The sequence below is a fragment of the Phyllostomus hastatus genome, unplaced genomic scaffold (genome assembly GCF_019186645.2).
Source record: "Phyllostomus hastatus isolate PE091 unplaced genomic scaffold, TTU_PhHast_1.1 phas_scaffold_46, whole genome shotgun sequence".
NCBI classification, from domain to species: domain Eukaryota; kingdom Metazoa; phylum Chordata; class Mammalia; order Chiroptera; family Phyllostomidae; genus Phyllostomus; species Phyllostomus hastatus.
In genome coordinates this window covers 20,594,694-20,614,721 of record NW_025334032.1, presented here as the reverse complement: position 1 = coordinate 20,614,721, position 20,028 = coordinate 20,594,694, and the positions used below count along the sequence as shown (strand labels likewise).

The 20,028-nt window shown below is 47.6% G+C and overlaps 1 protein-coding gene across 7 annotated transcripts; it reads left to right on the top strand.

Moving 5' to 3' along the window:
• Positions 1-4,935: 4,935 nt before the first annotated feature.
• Positions 4,936-19,733, top strand: POMK (protein O-mannose kinase). Of its 7 annotated transcripts, none has more exons than XM_045821620.1 (6): positions 4,956-4,971; positions 6,149-6,212; positions 6,386-6,482; positions 9,841-9,938; positions 10,958-11,260; positions 18,518-19,733. In XM_045821620.1, the coding sequence occupies exons 5-6, from the start codon at positions 10,979-10,981 to the stop codon at positions 19,286-19,288; spliced, it is 1,053 nt and encodes a 350-aa protein (XP_045677576.1). In that variant the 5' UTR covers positions 4,956-4,971; positions 6,149-6,212; positions 6,386-6,482; positions 9,841-9,938; positions 10,958-10,978; the 3' UTR covers positions 19,289-19,733. The 7 variants fall into 7 exon arrangements, with proteins under 7 accessions (XP_045677577.1, XP_045677576.1, XP_045677579.1 ...); XM_045821623.1 differs by lacking the exon at positions 4,956-4,971 and adding an exon at positions 4,978-5,976 and having other exon boundaries at positions 6,394-6,482; XM_045821619.1 differs by lacking the exon at positions 4,956-4,971 and adding an exon at positions 4,978-5,976.
• Positions 19,734-20,028: the final 295 nt, after the last annotated feature.

Genomic DNA, 20,028 nt, shown 5'->3' with positions numbered 1-20,028 from the left:
GAGATTTCAATTGAAAATTTTAATCTACCACAGTGAGCCTGACAGCTTCCTAATACCTGTAACTTCTCGAATGAAATCAATGTGATGATGTTAGCGAGGGCCATTTTCGATACTGTATAATTAAATATGTCGACAGTTGGGAGATCTGCATAACTCAGCAAACCACTGTTTTCCAAGTGACCCATCTGGAATATCATGCACATAGTTACACTGAAAATCCATCAGACAATTTGATCCTTTCTGCATTTGACCACCAACCTTTTTTTATTCTTCACCTGAGGATATGTTTATTGGTTTGAGAGAGAGAGGCAGGGGGAGAGAAGGAAACACTGATTGGTTGCCTCCCTTATGAGCGCTGACTGGGGGTCAGACCTGCAACCTAGGTATTTGTCCTGACCAGAAATCAAACCTACAACCTTTTGGTGTACAGGACGATGCTCCAACCACTTGAGCTACCTGGTCAGGGCCAAACATTTTTTTTTAAAGAACTCAAAAAGAGTATTTTTTTTAAAACTGTTCAAGTACAGTTTTCTGCCTTTTACTCCCATCCCAGCTCACCCCTCCTCAAGAAGAGTAGTCTTTTATATATACACCAATACTTACCATTTCTGCTATTCTTTCATTCCTGATTTTCCAGGTTTCCTTCTGGTATTTCCTCTTTATCTGAAGAAATTTCTTTCAGCAATTCTTTTAGAATATGTCTGCTTGTTGCAAATTCTCTTAGTTCTGCTACATCTGAGAAAGGCTTTATTTCACTTTCATTCCTGAAGGATGTTTCTCTGGATATAGAATTCTGGACCTAAACAACTTTTTTCTTGAAAAACGTTTTGCCATTCCTTCAGCCTTGATGGTTTCCAGTGAGAAATCTACTGTCATTAGAATGTTCCTACATCAGTAGGTTAGGCATCATTTTTCTTCAGCTACTTTCAAAATGTTTAGTTTGTCTTTAGTTTTCATTGTTTGATTTTGATGTTTGCGCATAGGTATTTTTGGATTGATCCTGTGTGCTCAGCTTGAATCTGTAGCTGTGTGTTTTCACCAAACTCGGGGCATTTTCAGCGATTATTTCATCAAATATTTTTTTCTAGCATTTTCTCTTTTCCTGTGGGACTCTGATGACAGCATATTAGACCTTTTGTTCTTGCCCCAAATGTTATGGAGGCTCTATTCATTTTTTCCCTTTTTTCTCTCTGTTGGTCGGATTGGCTCATTTCTATTCATTGGTCTTCAGGTTCTCTCTGTCTTTTGTCATCTCCGTTCTGCTGTTGGATCTAGCCAGTGAGTTTTTCATTTTAGTTATTTTTAGATTTTAAAATGTTTGATCCTTCTTGATATCTTCTATTTCCTTTTTTAAAGGATTTTATTTATACTTAGAGAAAGGGGAAGGTAGGAAGAAAGAGGGAGAGATACATCAGTTGTTTGCTTCATGTACCCTGCCTGGGAATCGAACCAGTGACCTTTTGGTTCACAGGCCAGCACTCAAATCCACTGAGCCACACCAGCCAAGGCTATTATTATCTATTTCTTTACTGATACTTTCTATTTTAACTTTTGTTTCTAGGGTGTTCTTTGGTATGCCAGTTAGCATCCGATATATGATGGTCAGGGTGAGCCCAAGAGTTCATAAACAACTTTATGGAATTGCTTTCCTGATCTCCTCCCTTTTCACCTTCTTCTCCGTACTTTCCAGTTGCCTGGAGTTCCTCATTTTAGTCCTCTGGCCAGAAACCTCCCATTTTAGGCAAGAAACTGCCCCCTTCTACAGCTATGCCACAGCAACAGGAAAAAACAGAAAAAGCAATGGATTTTGTCCCTGCCCTCTTGGAGTCAGAGTTGCACTGATGGAAAAAGGAAGTGCACCCTCTCCCGGCTTTGACTCCTACTTTTCTATTTCCATCCACTTTTGCTCCTGCGCTGCTCCTGCCACTGGTTTATTGGGAGTTGGGGTGCAAGGGAATTAAGTAAAAAGGAAAGAGAGAAAACAGAATAATTTTCTCCAATCTCCAAGTTGTAGGAGTTGCCATTTCTGCTTTAATAAGCCAGAACCAGAGGTTTTCTCCAGGGTATCTTTCTGTGCCCCCTCACCGCCCACCCCCCACCCCGCCCCAGCCCCTGTGCTTGCTTCCAGGTTTTGGGCTGTGTGAGTTCAGACCAGAGGAAAAACAGTAACATTGTGACCAGTCAGTGGTGTGGGAAAGTCAGGAGTTCTTAGATCTGGTGACATTCACTTTTCAGAGACCCCAGACAACTGTGCAGTGGGTTGTTGTCAGGTTTTCCAGTTGTGTTCAGGGGGTAAGAAATGTTTGCATGTGTTTGCCCCACTGTAGTAGGAATTAGCCCTCTTGTCCCTTTTGGACTCTCTCCCTCATTAGCTTTTACAGATTCTCTGTTCTTTACAAAAATGCCCTCTCGTCCTGCAGTTACAGTTTCTAAGAGCTCAGCTTTGGCTCGCTTCTCTGCGTGTTCTCTCTCGGAAGGAACATCCTTTTCCAGAGCATCACAGGATCCTCTCAGGGAGATAATTCCTTTAAACCGAGAATCCCGATTAGTGTCCACTCACCAGAGATGTAAAGTCCTGCTGGGTATTAACTTGGACTACCACTCCATTTCAAACTTAAAATGTCTGCCCTGTCAGTGATGCTACTGTGGTTGCACCTGAAACGCCCCTAAAGCCACGTCCAGTCACTTCTGCTAGAATGTGATTCTCTGTCCCTATGTCATCATGCTATGCAAAATCACCAAGAGAAACCAGGGGGCTTGTGGTAAAAATGGGGTTAGAGACACAACACTCAAAAACTCACCAGTTTAAAAGAGACACATTCACCACAGCAACACAGTTGTACACATTTCGGCTGTCGACCTTGGAAATACCTGAAGCTTGCCTATGGGGGCAGACACTGGAGCAGGCGTTGCAGCTTGGGAGTTACTGTGAACTGATGGAGGGAGGGTCATCTGAAACCAATCTGGAAGTTGTGACACCGGATGTGGACGAGTGTGGCTCAAACCCCCACGGGAACCAAGACACTGGGAGATGCTGATGGGTGTGCGTGTGTGTTTTGATCGTTCCTATGCAGTGTGGCTCAACCTGTGCAGTTTTCTGCTCCCCTAGCATTTCTCCAGGGTGAAATCACACCTAAACAAATGGAAATCTGTGCAACTCTCAAATGATTTCTTAATACATCAATCTTATTGCAATAAGCTTGCTTTTTAAAAATGTGTTATAGCAGAACTGGCTGCATTTTATTAATTTCTTCCCTCATTTCCTGTCTTGTCAGTTAACTCCTGATTTTCCTATTCAAAGTTTCTCTTATCTCACTCATCTCTTTTTACGTTCTTTGAAAAAATATTATTTAATGGGCTTGTTTCAGGATCCTTCCTCTCATATATATCACATATTGATACCAGGCTCATCTTTCATGTATGTACACACATATGAAGTAATACATGTTAATTACATAAACATTAAGAAATACATGTGAACAAAAAAATTTAAATTGTCCAAAATTCCATTCCATATATTGTGGTTATCACCAACAAAATAGAATTTTTAATAAAGTGGTTATATAGAATTAATAGAATTTTTGTATATAGTTATTTTTTAATGGGATTACTTCCCTACCCTTAGCCATAGTTTATAAATACCCTTTCATGTCAGAACACATAAATCTATAACATCTTTTTTATTGTGGTAAAATATACATAACAATAAGTTGACCATTTTAACCATTTTTAAGTGGCATCATGTCCATTCACATTGTTATGCAACCATCACCATCATCCCTCTTGAACATTTTCATCTTCTCAGAATGAAACTCTGTACCCATTTATACCACCACATCATTTTTAATGGTTGCACAGATGTAACTTCTTTCAGAAAGCCCTATTGTTAACCTTTTAAGTTTCTTTTTTTTTCTTATAAACATCCGTTGTCAACAACACTCCAGTGAGCTCTCTTGCACATTCAATTATTTCTGCATGGTAAATTTCTAGAAGGGGGATTTGCTAGGGCCCATTATACACAGGTGAACTGGTACAGGTTATGCAAATTTACACTCATATGTGGGTGTGGGGAAACGTTTAGATTCTGTACATCAAGAGGCATTACCATGCTTTTTGCTATTTGCCAATCTCAGGCAAGTAGCTTCAAGTTATTCTTAATTTTCATTGTTTGGATTACCAGTACAGGCTCCGTTTTTTAACATACATCATGATAGTTTCTTGATTCCAAACTTGGAAAATGTGTCAGTGTGGAAGATAACACTTCTGGTTTAAACAAACAAAAAGTTATATAATCCTATGCCGAACTTTCAATGTCGCAACCTTCCCTCTAGCATTTTCCACGGGGTACAAACGAGGATGGAACCTGTTGACCTTCCAGCTTCCTGCTCCCTTTCCAGTGCTCCTCTTTGGGGGCCCCTGAACGTGAGAAGCTCAGCTTTCCTGCTCCGGGCTAAGCCTCTTCCCTTCCACCAGCGGTTCTCAACCTTCACGGCATCAGCATTGCCCAGAGGCCTAGTTAAGCACAGATTGACGGCCCCAACCCCCTAGGTCTGGGACAAAGCCGTGAATGTGCAAGCCTAACAGTTTCCCTGGAGGTGTGAAGCATCAGCATTTGGTCTGAGGACCACCCTTTGTAAACCATGACTTTGCACCAACCGGAAGGTTTTTAAAGGGTCTAGACGTTACAGCTCCTCTCTACCGTACTTACAACCAGGCTGGGCGTCTGAACTTAAACAGTGATAGGTCAACACATCATCTACGCTTGTAGAGAAGGATCAAGAATAGGAGAATGACCGGTCGGTGCACCCGGGCTGGAATCTGTGAGGCGCTCCAACTCCTTTGCTGTGCAGCGGCGGGTCTCCGGGGGCCGGCCGACGGCAGACACCAGGGGGCAGCCTAGCGCTTGTCCGGCCCGGGCTCGTTTCCGGCCGCGCAGGCGCAAGAGGCTGCGTGCCCGGCGCGGGGCCGCAGGTAGGCGCGGCGGATCGAGGGGAAGATGGGGCAACGGCGTGATGGGATGTGGCTGGGTGCTCGGTGGGCGAGAGACTGGTGCTGCGGAATGGGTGCCGAGGGCAGCTCTGCCTCCTGCGGGGCTCGTCCCTGGCCCGGCTCGCGTTCCCTAACCCCAAGCCCTGGCAGCCCTCCGCTTGCCTCTTGGGCGGCTAGATCGAAGTCCAGCTGGAGGCCACGCTGGCCGGGGGCAGTCGGCGCCCACCCTCCTGGGCCCTTCTCTATCCTGCCCGGAGCGCGAGCTGGGCATGAGCTAACATAACAGACTTCGGGTCCTTCTCCCGGGCGTTTATTCTGCAAGCAATCATTCGGCCATTCGTGCCAGCACTGCTAGCGGCCTCTAGGTTCAAGCTCTGTGTTAGGTGTAAACACACGCTGCTCTTTTTTTACTGAGCCGTTTTATTTAGTAGTGCTGTCTTCGCCATCCCTTATCTTTACTGCATAGAACCTTAAGGCTAAGTCAGCACCTGGAACCTTTAAAACAAGTATTTTAATGGCATTCCACTTTAAATTCTATTGAGTGACACTAATCCGTGTCGTCTCTGGTTATATAAACTTTTTGTAAGTTAGTAAAAACTCATTTTGTTCCATTGCTTTTCTTTTTCTTTTTTTTAATTAAACTGTGAGTTTAGAGTAGTGGTTCCTAATCTTTCCCCCATTTACCAGCTTTTCCTTATGAATGGCAGGAGTCCTTTTTCTCTAAACAGTGCCTGAATTTCTCCTTCCCAGCTGTTATTCCGCAATTGTTATTCCTTAACTTGCTGGGTTGTTGTTTTTTCCCCCCACAACCAGTGTCTTTTTGCTTATTCCTGGGCAAGAAATTTCCTTCAGCCACACGGCTTATATCCCAGGCTCTGGGCAGCCTACTCTAAAATACACCTTTGAAAGAAGAAAGCCCGTCAGGTGTTGAGGTGGGCTGAAAAGCCTTCTTCAAGAAGTGTGCTTATTGGTGAAAATAAAACACAGGTATGGAAATTATATGCACCAGTGATTCTCAAACTTTAATGTGCATCTAAATCACCTAGAGAACTTGTCAGAACAGATTTCTGGGGCCCACCTCAGAGTGTCTGGTTTGGGAGGTCTAGGGCAAGGTCTGGAGCCAGAACTCGAGAACTTGTATTTTTTTGCGAGTTCCCAGGTGCTGCTGCTGCTGTGGGTCCTGGGACCAGAGTTTGAGAACTGACAACACCAACCTGTGGATGGTGATTACTTCCTGGGAGGGGGCAGTATAGGGCTGGTGGGGGGGGTCCACTGGGCTTCACCTATGTGTGTGGTCTTTCATATCTTTAAAAAAAAGTCTTTTAAAAATGTGATGCAGTGTTACCTGACAAAGCCCAGTGGATGTCCTATTTTTTAGTTTTCTCTGTGCTTGAAGCATTTCAGGAAAGAAAAAAGGCCCTGTTTGCTGTGTGGAGAATGGATTGGAAAAGAGAAAGTGGGAGATGGTGTAGGAAACAGTTGCAGAAGCCCAGGTAAGATGCTGGTGGCTTAGACCAGGGTGGGGGAGCAAGGAAGGGGAGAGGTGAACAGGTCGGAGAGACATTTGGGTGATAGAATGGACTGTATGCGGTGATTGGTTGGTTTGGCGGTTAGGGAAGGGAGGAATCAAGTCACCCGTTGTGTGGGTTGAGGGAGTGGGTGTGCTGTGTGCCTGTCACAGAGAGGGAACCCTGGCGAAGGGGCATGTTGTAGACAGGAGAGACACAGACAGCCTGGACGTGGAAGAGCCCGCTGAGTGAAGCACAGAGAGATCTGGGCCTCTGCAGAGACTTGGAAATCAGTATTTGCGTGGCTGTGAAGGCTGTGTTCGTGGGTGAGACCACCTAGGGGGAATGTGGCGGAAGGAAGCAGGGCCTGCAGCAGACCCAGAGGAGCATCCTCTCCTACGGCCAGCTACTGCCTCACCTGTTTTTGCATAGCCTCTGAGTTAAGTGCTTTTTTTTAACCTTTTAAAATATCGGGGGGAGGGGGGAAGTGGTTAAAAGAATAATTTTTCATGACACATGAAAACTATGAAATCCTAATTCAGTGCCTGTAAATAAAGTGTTTTTATATACAGCCATGCACATTTGTTTGTGTAGTGTTTGGGGCTGCTCTTGCATTCTGGTGACAGCATTGAGTAACTGTGACGGAGACAGCGCGTGACCTCTCCTCCCTTTGCACAGCTGCTCAGCACTCCACAGGGATTATCTCAGTTTTAGCTTCTGGCCTCTCAACCTGGAGAGTTACCATCTGGACCTTTATGGAAAAAGTTTGCTGGTCCCTGGACCTGATGACCAAGTGAGACATACTTGGTCAGCTTTAACTGCTGTGGAAGAGAGATGGCAATTGTTTTACTTGTTTTTTCAAGAGCAGCTTCTGAGGATCAGGACTAGTGGAAGGAGCTCAAGAGCCTGAGGGCTGAGTGGTAAAAGTTATTGTAGTTTCAGCTGAAGCCCTTGAAGATGACGGAATGGACTGGAGAGAAAGATGCAGGCCTGGAGTCTGTGTGAGAAAGGGGAGCAAGCAAGCGTCAGAATGTTGCTGGTTGCTGGGCAGAGCTGGGAAGGCCGAGGTGGTGGGGTGAGCAAATAGCATCGCTTCAAGAAGAAGAGGTTGTTGAGTGATGCTGGAGCCAGGGTTTCCTGGGCACCTCTTAGTGACAGCAGAGATAAGCAAAGCAGCCCTTTCTTCAAGTAAATAGGAAAAACACAGAACTATGGAAGAGGCCATTATTTCTAAAGTTCCCTGCTATGAGAGGAACAGTGTCACCCTCGACCTGTAGCTTCGCTGGCCTGGGTAACGGGAAGAATAGACTTGTCATTTACCGAGACTGCAAACACTGTGAGAACAGCGATTTGGGCGGGAAAGAGTAGGTGCTCCGTTTGGGGAGTATTTTTATCTTTTAAAGTTGGATATTCACATATCATAAAATTTGCTACTTTACCATGTACAACCAGTGATTTTTAGTATACTTACGACCATTACTGCAGATTCTTAAACACTTCATCCAGAAAGCAACCCTGGATCCACTAGCAGCCACTCCCCACGCCCGTTTCACCCAGCCCCTGGCAACTACCAATCTGCTTTCTGTCTCTGGGGATGCGCCTGCTTTATTCATTTCATACAGATGGAGTCAGATTGTACATGGCCTTTGGAGTATGGACAGGCGGGTTTTTTTTTCAGTCTTTAGCTAACACTGCTGTGAATATTCTTCTGCAAGTGTTCTGAATGTGTTTTCTTGGGTATATACCGAGCAGTGGATTTACTGGTTGATATGGCAACTTTTTATTTAACCTTTTAAGGACCTGCCAGACTGTTTTCCACAGTGGCTGCACCATCTTACATTCCCACCCACAGTGCATTAGGGTTCCTGTTCCTCTGCATCCTTGTCAACACTTGTTATTGTCTGACTTTGTTTATGGCCATCCTGTGGATGTGTGATGAGGTTTGTATTTCCCTGATGAATAATAGGATTGAGCATCCTTTGACCTACCTATTGGCCATGCGTATATCTACTTTGCAGAAATGTCTGTTCAGGTTCTTTGCCCATTTTAAAATTGAGTTACTGTATTTTTATGTTAAAGACAAATTTTTTGAGCTGCCCTTCAGATATCTAAATAGAGATTTTAAGGAAGCACATCTAGAGGTCTGAGAAGGCTGGAAATTTGGGAGCTGGCAACAGGTGGAGATGGGGGAGTCCTGAGTCCAGATGGATCACGCAGCCCTGTAGGCTGTGAGTGAAGAGGTCAAGTCCGAGCCTGGGGCACTCCAGCAGCCACAGTCAGAGACTGGGGTGGGGGGGGCTGGGCACCAGGGTGCGGTTCCCTGGGAACCAAGGAAAGAAAGCGATGGGAGGAGGAGGGAGCGATCAGCCATGCCAGGTGCTGCTGAGGGGTCAAGACCAGGACTGTGAATTGACTGTTGTGGAGGTCACCTCGACAGGGTCTGTGTGGGCAGAGTGGCAGTGATTTCAAGAGAAACGGGGCAGGTGGATATAGTGAGTGTAGGGAGTTTTTAAAGGAGTTTGCAAAAGGGAAGAGAGAAATAAGGCAATGAGTGGAGGGGAAGTAGGGTGACGGGAGGGTGTTTGAAATGGAGGGGAAGTTAGGGCACACTGGTCACGGTTCAGGAGAAGGGGGTGTCCTGCTGGGGTGGCACCAGGAGCGAGCAGGCAGGGAGGGGTCTGTATGGGCACGGGGCTGCAATGTCTGGCCTGTTTTGTTCAGAGTCACAGAAAAGACGGATGGGGAGCAGGAGCCTGCAGTGTGGTGTGGGGGCTCATGACAGTGCTCTCCGATTGCTTCTGTTTTCTCAGGGATGTAGGAAACAGGAGCATCAGCTGAGAGAGAAGGTGGGGTGGAGGTGATACAGTTTGAAGAGAGGGGGACCCAGGCCATGGGAAGGAACCTGCAAGTTTTATTGACCCACTGCACCGAGTGACCCTCACAGCGTTGGAACCTGGTGTCTTAGTCAGGGAACAGAGAGTTGTTACAGAATTAGGGGGGCAGGCGGCATTTAGGCAAAATCGAAACGATGCTTTATTTTGATGGGCTCAAAGGCAAGCAGCGCTGTCTGTAAAGAGGTCAAGATCTGGTCTGCATCGCAAACGGACCCCAGGGCCTGGATTCCTGGGAGACTGCAGAGTCACGTGGTTGTTCAGCATCGTCTCCAGACAGGCCGATGGGGCTTCACGACTGCAGCCGCTGAGCCGTCCTGGGAATGAAGAGCCGGAGGGACACCCAGACACAGGGAGGGCCCCAGGAGGAGGCGAACCATTTCTGCTATTGCCATTTGTCTGTGTGAAGTTTCAATTTTTATTTAACGAACCCTTTTGGCACTTTGTGGCAGAGTACTTTCTAACCAGTGCCTGGGGCCATCCCGAATACTGACTGACCCAGGTGTCTGGATGGAGACTTGAACCGGCAGAAGGAAGACGCACCTAGGAGGTAACCCTTCATGTCACATGCATCTCAGAACCAAGAAGTGCAGGGTCAGTCCTGTCACTGCTGTCCCCACGCCTCTCAGTGCTTATCTTCAGCGGGCACACACTAACCGGTATGGCCGTATCCCTCGCCAAAGTACTGACACAGTTCCATTCTGGTCCATAATAGCCTCTGCTTCAAGCACCCTGAGAGTCAGGCACCCGGTGTCCAGGGTCCTTCCCGAGCCCTCTCCCCTCCCTCCCCATCCAGCAACTACAGCTGTGGTGCCTACAGCTTCACCACTATCCGCACCCCGGCTCCAGTGCTGCAGCCTGCGCCGTGGGTTTGGTGAGTAACCGCGCCTTCGGTGGTCACCTAGTGTGCGGTCCATCTCTGCCTCACCCTCTCCCCACTCTCGCCACCACGGTTCTGGCTCACACGCTCATCAGCTCTTATCCCGGGTGGTTGCCAGGGCCTCGTAAGCAGCCTCCCAGGCTCAGCCCCTTCCACCCCTGCTGAAGAGTAGCCTTTGCTGCTTAACAACATGGAGGAGCTTTTGCGTACCTTCCAAGGAACATCCCAGTCCCTTAGGTGGGTTCGAGAGTGTCCCAGCCCCCGCCCACCACCCTAGCAAATCTCCTGCTGCTCTCCTTTGTCTACCTTCTGTCCCGGCCCCACTGGGCTGACATCCACACTTTCACTTTGCTCACTCTTCATCGACTGTGTCCTCAGTGCAAGCACTGTGGGAGAGTGCGAGACAGTCAGACACACGCCCACACCTCCCCTCTAACGGAATCTAAAGGAGATGAACCACGCGGACCACGGCGTGCAACAAAAAATTCTGATTCCGAGAGCAGCTGACACTGAGCATTTAGTGCGAGCCCAGTACTCAGTGCCTTCTCTCACCCTCACGCTGACGCGGAGGTGCAGGGTCCTTGTGAATAAGAGGCATAGAGGGTGTGTCACCTGCAACCCCTCATCGTCCAAACACCTTAATGGAGATAAAAAACGACTGTTACTACTTGTTGCATTTTGTGTTGTAGGAAGTGGCAGAGGATACCAACATGGAGAAGAAGCCCCAGGATGGCAGGAAAGGCGCCCCCCACAGAGAACTGCCCCCCATCGTGGGGCTATTGCTGGCCATGGCCCTCATGAACCTGCTGCTCTACCTCTGCCTCGACTGGCTCTTCATTTCCCCTCGGCGCGCCGCCCCGGGCCCCGGTCACTGTCCCTACGGCTCCTTCAGAATGGGACAGATGAAAACCTGCTCCCCGTGGCTGTCCTGCCAGGAGCTGAGGACAGAAGTGAGGCAGCTGAAGCGCGTTGGGGAGGGAGCTGTGAAGAGGGTGAGTGCCTGCTTGGCTTCTGTGCTGCCGCCCCCCCCTCGAGGGGTGGCCCTGGGGAAGGCAGCCTGGCATTAGGTGTTAAAAGCCATCAAAGTGTTTGTACCCTTGTGCCCAGCAGTGTCACATCTGGGACTTTACCTGATAAAATAATCCAGTGGAAGGAAAAAGTTAAATGCTTAAACAGTTACTTTGCCTTGTTTTTTGTAGTAATAGCAAACTGGAAATAATAACTATAAGGGAACAGTTAATTAAATTGTGGTGCAACCACTTGATGGAATATTCTGTAACCGTTAAGTGTAGTTAGGAACCTAGGCAGCAATATGAAAAAATTTCATGATGATAAGTGAAAAAAACAAAATATGAAATGGTTGAACATACTGTTTCCAACTGCAAAATTAGCATTTATGTAGAAAATATAAAAATGGTAGAGATTATGCTATAGTGAAGGAGGGTTATCAGCAATTTTTTCATTCTTACTATTCAAACTCTGTGATGATATATTGGTGTTTAAGTTTTTAATTTTAATAAGAGAAACCAAAGGGGTGAATTCACTTCTCAGACAGAAGCCTCAGGAGCCCCCGTCTCATCGGCTGGGGGTGTGCTGCAGTCCGGTGGCCGTCATTTCTGTGGTAACCGAGGCTTACTGATAGGCCGAGAGCGACTGTGGAGCCAGTGCAGGGACGTGGGAGAGAGACAGCTCCTTGGTGAGGCTGCACTAAATGACCGATAGAGAAGGAGGGGCAGGAAATGCAGCCGTGAGCCTGCAGTGCGATAAAGTGCTGGTCCTTATTTTGGGAGACCGGGGAGCCGTGACTGCTGGCTGATTCCAGGTTTGCGGAAAGGAGGAAGTCTGACAGGGAGAAGGGACAAGCGTTTATATAAAGTAAAACCGTAAAACAAGGCAACTGGTTCCTGTGAAGATTCGCTCATTCATCTTTATGTGTTAGGGGTGTGACGGCAAACGAAACAAAGGCCCTTGGAGCTTGCCTTCTAGTTGGGGGTCAGACAGTCAAGACAACAAGAACAGAACGTCCTGAAGTATGTCCGTGACACGTGCTGTGAAGACACAGCAGAGCTAATGGCAGGCTTGTTGCTCTAGGTGGCCAGAACCATCTGAGAGCAAGCCGTGTGGACATTTGAGCAAAAAGATGTTCCAGTAGGAAAGACGGGGGCCAGCAGAGGCCCCAGGATGAACTTGCTTTGTTGTCCGGGGACCAGGAAGGACTGGCGTGCCCAGAGGGCGGGGTGAGGAGGAGAGGTAGCAGCTGTGTCCAGAAGGACCCGAAGTGCCTGATGATTTCGTTACGTAAGTTATTATGGAATAGAAACCACCCAGAGGAAATCTCCTCATCTTCCTCTTGGTGGACCTTGAATCTTCCAGCTCAGGTGTGGTCCCTGACTCCTCACAACTCCCCTCACTTCAGCTTTTCCCAGTTTCATCACCAGTGTTTCCCACTCCAACGAATGTTCCTACTGGCACACAAACACACACTCTTTTAAAAAAGAGCATCCTGGCCCTGGCTGGTGTGGCTCAGTTGGTTGGGTGTTATCCCACAAACTGAGAGGTTCGGGTTTGCTTCCCAGTCACAGCATATGCCTGGGTTGCGGGTTTGGTCCCCAGGCAGGGAGCCTGCAAGAGGCAACCTTTTGATGTTTCTCTCTTTTTTTCTTGCTCCTGTGCCCTCTCTCTGGAATCAAAAAAAAAAAAAAAATTTAAGAGTGAAAAATTTAAGCCATAAAGTGAGAAAAAATATTAAAAAATAAAATTAAAAAAAGAATATCCTCTTCTATTGATTCCCTCTCCTTCTGTAGTAAAACCGCCAAGCGCAGTCTCTCCTCCTCCTCCCATTCATTCATCTGTCCTCTTCCTTGTGGCTTCCAAACTCCGCCACTGCTATTATGCAGATGCCTGCAGATTTCAGGTTGGACGTTTCTGTCTTCCTCTTGTTCCTTCTCACAGCCCTCCATGCAGCTGATTCCTCTCTCTTTGCAACCCTGGCTCTTCCAGCTGCCGCCTGTTTTTTGTGTTCCTCCTCCCTCACTGGCCACTCCCGATTACTCTCCTTTCTTGCTTCTGTGCCCCATCTCGCCACTGAATCAGCAGTGTTCAATCAGAGGCCATTCTGCTCTTGGGGGACATTTAGCAATGAGTAGAGACACGCTTGAGGTTGTCACACTGACGAGCAGAGGAGGTGCCATGGCCCCCAGTGGGGAGAAGCCCGGGATGCTGCTCCGCACCCTGCAGGGCACGGCCAGCCCTCGCCCTCCACGCCTAACGCCCGGCAGTAGTGCTGAGGTCGGGGACCTTATTCCTGTTGCTTCCTTCCTGGATCCTCTTCTTTTGTCTTCCCTAGATACACTGTTAGGTGATTTAATCTGGTTCCATTGCTTTAAATACATTGTACATGCTGGTGACTCCCAGATTTACATCTCTACCCCATACCGCTCCGCTGAGCCACGGATTTATTGGTTTATTATCCAGCGATGATTCCACACCTCTACTTAGAGGTCTCTAGAGCATCTAAGTACATCCCATTAGGAACTCTTAATTCCCTGCTCTGAAACCTGTCCTTTGCTCACCGAGCTGCTCGAGCCAAAACCTGGGAGCCATCCTGAGTCCTCTACCCACTTCCCCTTAACCAAGCCAAGAGAGGTTCCGTCGGTCATATTTCGAACACACGTCCCAAACTTGTTCGACAACCTGTGTGCCCTGACCCATGTTCATCAAGGGCGCTGTTCGCTCCCACCCTGGAACAGGCCTCTCTACCTTGCCCTTCACCCTGCACCAGGCGGAGGCACTTCTAGACACAACTCACATCATGCCGCTCTCTTCCTTCAGACCCCTCGGTGGCTTCCCACTGTGCGTAGGAAAAAAAACCCCCAAACCTCCTACCAGGATCTGGGCCCTGCTGCCTCCTGAACTCAGCCCAGACACCCTCACTCCCTACCCTGCGCTCTCCCTGCCCTCTCGCTCCTCAATCACACAGCCCTTTCTCAACGTAAGGCCTGCACAGTCGCTCCTTTCTGCCTGGATCTCTCTTCCTCCACCCCTGACGCGGCCAGCTCCTCATCATCCAGGTCTAAGAGGCTTTCCCCGACCCCCCCCCCATCTAAACCCCCTCCTCATGAACTTCTCATCTGTCTGCGCTGCTTTGTCTCACAGTGTAAGTTCCCCGAGGGCTCACAGGGCGTGTCCTCCACAGCTAGCCCAGTGTCTGCTTCAGAAAACACATGTACTTGTCTCTCTATATTTTGTTATATTTTTTAGTCCTTTCTTTATTTTTATTTTTTTAATTAGTGTTTTTTCACAGTATACATTTTAGGGGCTTGCAGTCAAAGGCTCATTTATTGAATTCTCAGAAACTAAAATAACCGGCTTAGCTTTCATGGCTTCCTCGGTGCATAAATGCCCTGCCAGCACCTTCTCTCCCCAGTGTGTGTATTTGGGTTTGGGTTTGGGACTGCCAGGGCACGTGCCCTTGGCCTGCAGCAGTGCCGTCAATTGGTGCATGAATTATATATTTTGAAGAACTGTCCATTTCTCAGTCTCCTTTGCAGGATCCACCTCCTCACCCCACTTAACCTTCGACCTTCTTCTGTGCTCGCCCTCTGGATGGCCCTATCCAACCGCAGGCTTTCATCTGCAGCTGAGACCTCTCTCCTGGGCCGTCTAGACTTTCCTGTCCAGCTGCCCACCGCATGTCTCCACTTGGATGCCAGAAAGGCCTCTCAAACTGAGTGTGCCCCAGATCGTCCCCCCAGACAGCTCTTCCTTCATTCTCCCATCGCAGTGATGGAGGGCTCCTTCTGTTCAGCTGCTGGGGCCACCGGCCTGGGAGATGTCCTCGACTCCTTCTTCTCTCACATCCACCTCCAGTCTTTTAGCGAATTGTCCTGTCTGTGTACTCAGAAGAGATTGTAGGGATTTGACCACACTTTAGACTTCTTGTATCCCTTCCTCCCCATCCGTGCCACCATCATCTTGTGCAGTGACCTCCAAGTGGTCTCTGCTTCCACCCTCATCCTCCTTCCTTCCCCTTCAGTCTCTTCTTAACACAGCAGTGAGAATGCTGCTCTTAGCTGATACGTCAGCCAGTGTCCCTCCTCTGCTCGGATCCTCCGGTGGCTCCTGTCTCAGTCTGGGTGAAGGCCAGAGTCCCTTCAGCAACTGAAAGGCCGCACAAGGTCTGCGCCCCTCACCAGCCCCTGTTCTGTTCCCTTGCTCATTGCACTGCAGCTCAGCAGCCCTGGCCTTGCTGATTGGCAGCCTCTGGGTGCACTCTCTCCACAGCCTTTGCCCTGGCTGTTCTTTCTGCCTGGCATGTGGGTCCCCCTGAGATTTTATGGCTCCTTCCTCTCCCTCCTTCAGCTTCTTGCTCAGCCGTCACCTTAGCGAGAGCTTCTCTGACACTATTTAAAATTGTGAACCTTCCCAGTTTTTCTCCAAAGCACATTTTACCTTCCAGTATACTTCATACGTTTCCTGTTTATTTTTCCTGCTGTCTGCCTCCTGCACCAGAATGTAAATTACATAAGAGCAGGGATTTATTTCAGTTTTTTGATTGACACAAAAACAGTTGGCCCTTGAACAATGCAGGGTTGACCCTTGAACTGCATGGGTTTGCTTACATACAGACTTCTTTCAGTTAATCCACACTGTTCAATTGGCCTCAGTTTAAATTCAAGTTGTTGTCAGGTCCATTGGCAGTTGGGAACCTGTGTATGTGGAAGGTCAACCCAAGTACATGTAGGTTTTCGACTTCACAGGTGGTTGGCAGTTCTAATCCCTGCATTGTTCAACATCAGCTGTACTTGTTAAATGAAAGACAGATCTGACTACATAACATTACATTCTTTGTATTACCAAAGACCATATAAACTAAGTGGATTATTTTCTAAAATTTGTCCTATACATTTATAATCAAGGATCACCTGGATAATATGTAAAGAGCTCCTAGAAATTAATAAGCACAAAGCAAACAACCATATAGAAAATTGGATAAAGGACAATGAACATCTTTTCCACAGAAGACATAACAAAATGCCAATTAAGATGAAAAGCACTGTTTCAGTAACCAGGGAAGTCGAAATTGGAACAGGAAGTGTTTTTGATCCCTCAGATTGGCACAAATCTCGAAGATCGATAACATCTGGCAGATTAGGCCTGTAGAAAATAAGACTCTGCACACGACTGGCGAGCGCACTGGCACAGACTGTGGAGGGAGGGACTGAGGGCTGCACCCGCTCCCTCCCCATCCAGGAGGCTGCTGGCCACCCAGCTTATAACGCTCCGTGCAGATGTGCGCAGAAGTGTAGATATAAGGCTATTCATGGTAACGCTGTTGTTAAGAAAAAAGGGAAGCAATTTTTTTTAAAGATTTTATTTATTTATTTTTAGAGAGGGAAGGGAAGGAGAAAGAGGGAGAGAGAGAAACATCAATGTGTGGTTGCTGGGGGTCATGGCCTGCAACCCAGGCATGTACCCTGACTGGGAATCAAACCTGCGACACTTTGGTTCGCAGCCCGCGCCCAATCCACTGAGCTACGACGCCAGCGAGGGCAAAGGGAAGCAATTTAAATGTCTATCAGGTCTTTAGAAATAGATCACAGAAGATGGTGTTACAGGTCCATACAAAATCACAGACTAGGTGGGAAAGGGGACCCAGTCCATTACCTGGGTTTTTCTATCAATGAATTGCCCTGTGCAGATCCAAAAGAAATCTAAGTCCTCTAGCCAACCTCCATTTCATATAATGTTTCTGAGTTCTTTTTTTAAAACTGTTTTAAAACATAAAAGTAATATATATTCATTCTGGAACAGATGGACAATAACCAAAAGGTGTAAGGGACAATAATCACCCATAGTCATACTGTAAAACTGAGAGCTGAAACACGTCTATTGCCTTCTATTTCTATGTGATTTTATATCCTTTTTCATTTGCAGCATAATTTTATCTGGGAAAACTCTACCTATATACACATTTTGCTGATCCTACTATAACTGAACTACTCCCCAGTCTTTGCTGGATGGGTAGATTCCAGTTCATGGTTTTATAAATAATGCCAGATTTTTATTCCTAGAGCTTTTCTTTAATTTACTTTTTAAAGATTTTATTTATTTATTTTTAGAGAGAGAAGGGAAGGGAGGTAGAAAGAGAGGGAGAGGAATACTGATGTGTGAGAGAAACATCTGTTGGTTGCCTCCTGCACGCTCCCAAAAGGGAGCCTGGCCCACAACCCAGGCATGTGCCCTGACCGGGAATAGAACCGGTGACCTTTCGGTTTGCAGGATGATGTACAACCCACTGAACCACACTAGTGAGGGCTCCTAGGCATTTTTAGATAGGTTATAGACTTAGATGTTAAAAGCTCTTGATAAATGATGTCCCAGATTGCCTTTTACTTTAACTATGAAGAGGCAGAAGCCCAGAGAGACACAGCCCACTGGTGGCAGAAGCCTGGAGCAGCGATCTGACCTTCAAGCCTGTTTTCTGCCTCTCTTTTGGGGATGTAAGCAGATGATCAGAGGTTCTGAATTGCAGTGCTTCCTGTGAGCCTCTGGAGCTAAGAACGATTGAGAACCCCAGGCAGTGCCACACAGTTTCCTGGATGCTGTGTGCCAGGATGTGCGTGGCGTTTCACCTCCTGCTTTTACAGCTGAAGTCACACTAACCCACAGTGCCCTGTAAAAATGCTTACTTTACATAGGACTATTCTTGTGGTTTGCTGTGCTACCTTTTAAAATTAATGAGTAGTCTTGTTACGTGGGATGGGCTGGCTGGGCTGGACCCCCCACACAGGGTTTTCTGGTCTTCTCTCCTCTCCCACCCTCTCCCACTTTATGCTGCAGTATTTGGGAACCAGCAGTCAGCCTGCCACTCCGTGCCATTACACAGTCAGTCCCCTCTCCTGGGGATGTGCTCCCCATGCTCCACATCACCCTGCAAGCCCGGATCATCCTCAGAGCAATTCACAGGAGCCTGCTGGCACCCTCTCCCAACGGCCCCTGGCACCCTGACCAGAGTCCGCCCCTCCCACCTTCTCCCTTCCTGGGCCTTGCTGATATATGGCACTTGCCTCGCTGGGTATCTTGTGTTTGCTCGTAAGTGAATCTTTGTCACTAGACTAAGAGCAGCCCTAGGGCTGGGTCTATGTCTCATTAATTTCTGTATGCTCTGCACCAGATCCAGCACTTAAAAGATGTGGAGTTGTTTCCTGGCGCCTTAAGACAGGTGATGTTCTTTGGCTCTGTTTCAGGTCTTTCTGTCGGAGTGGAAGGAACGCAAAGTCGCCCTCTCACGGCTCACTGGTCTGGAGATGAAGGATGATTTCCTCCACGGACTGCAGATGCTGAAGTCTCTGCAGAGTGAACATGTTGTCACGCTGCTCGGCTTCTGCGAGGATGACAACACCATTCTTACTGAGTATCACCCCTTAGGGTCCTTGAGCAGCCTGGAAGAAACATTAAACCTTTCCAGGTACCAACATGTAAACACCTGGCAGCAGAGGCTGCAGCTGGCCATGGATTATGTTAGCATCATCAACTACCTGCACCACAGCCCCCTGGGCACACTGGTCATGTGTGACTCCAACGACCTGCCCAAGACGCTGTCCCAGTACCTGCTGACCAGTAACTTCAGCATCGTGGTGAACGACCTGGACGCCTTGCCCCTGGTGAACCGCAGCGCCGGGACGTTTGTGAAGTGCGGCCACAGGGAGCTTCATGGGGATTTCGTGGCTCCAGAGCAGCTGTGGCCCTATGGAGAGGACACGCCTTTTCAGGACCATCTCATGCCCTCATATGACGAGAAGACTGACATCTGGAAGATTCCAGATGTCTCCAGTTTCCTTTTGGGGCAGGTCGAGGGGAGTGATATGGTCCGATTCCATCTGTTCGATATTCACAAGGCCTGTAAGAGCCAGGCTCCTGCAGAGAGACCCACGGCTCAGGACGTCCTGGATACTTACCGGAAGGTGATGAATTCACTCAGAGATACGGTGATGTCTCAGACAAGAGAAATGCTCTAAAAACTAGTGCAGTCAGGGAAGGGATTTAAGGGACACGTGGAAGAGTGACACAGTTCTGCTCTGACGGTGAGCTCGCTGCTCCGTGGCTCTTCCTCTGCACACCCCCCCACCCGCCCAGCCACCTGGGCGGCAGTTGCTAAGCAAGAGCAAAGCAGGCTTAAGTCTGGTTTTACTTCTAAAAATAATCCCTCCCAGGTGAAGATGCAGAGAAGCAGTGAATTTTAACTCTATCTGAAGGAAGTAACAAAAACGTAGCTACAAAGAGGCTTCCCCTATCCTAAGTAATTGAGTTTGTAAGCTTGTAAGAAAGGTAGATAGAGAAGATTTTTAAATGGCAATATATGAAAGAAACATAGCTCTGGCCAGGTAGCTCACTTGGTTAGAACACTGATCCTGATATGCCAAGGTTGTGGGTTCAATCCCAGTCAGGGCACATATAAGACTCAAGCAGTGAATGCGTAAATAAATGGAACAACAAATTGATGTTTCTCTCTCTCTCTTTCAAATCAATAAACAAAAATTAAAAAAAAACATGGAGTAGTTCTCCAAAGAATTTTTTTCCTCGTTTTTTTTAGATGATAATCAACATCCCGTGTCATGGGAGTATTTCTGGTCTGTTTCACTGGCTGCGGGTGGGGCCATCTTTACTGTTGTGCCCTGCTGAAGGATTGAACTGTTGACCCTCCTGTGCCATCCTCCTTCCTAGGAGCTAAAGGAGAACCATTAGAGCATGCTCTTTA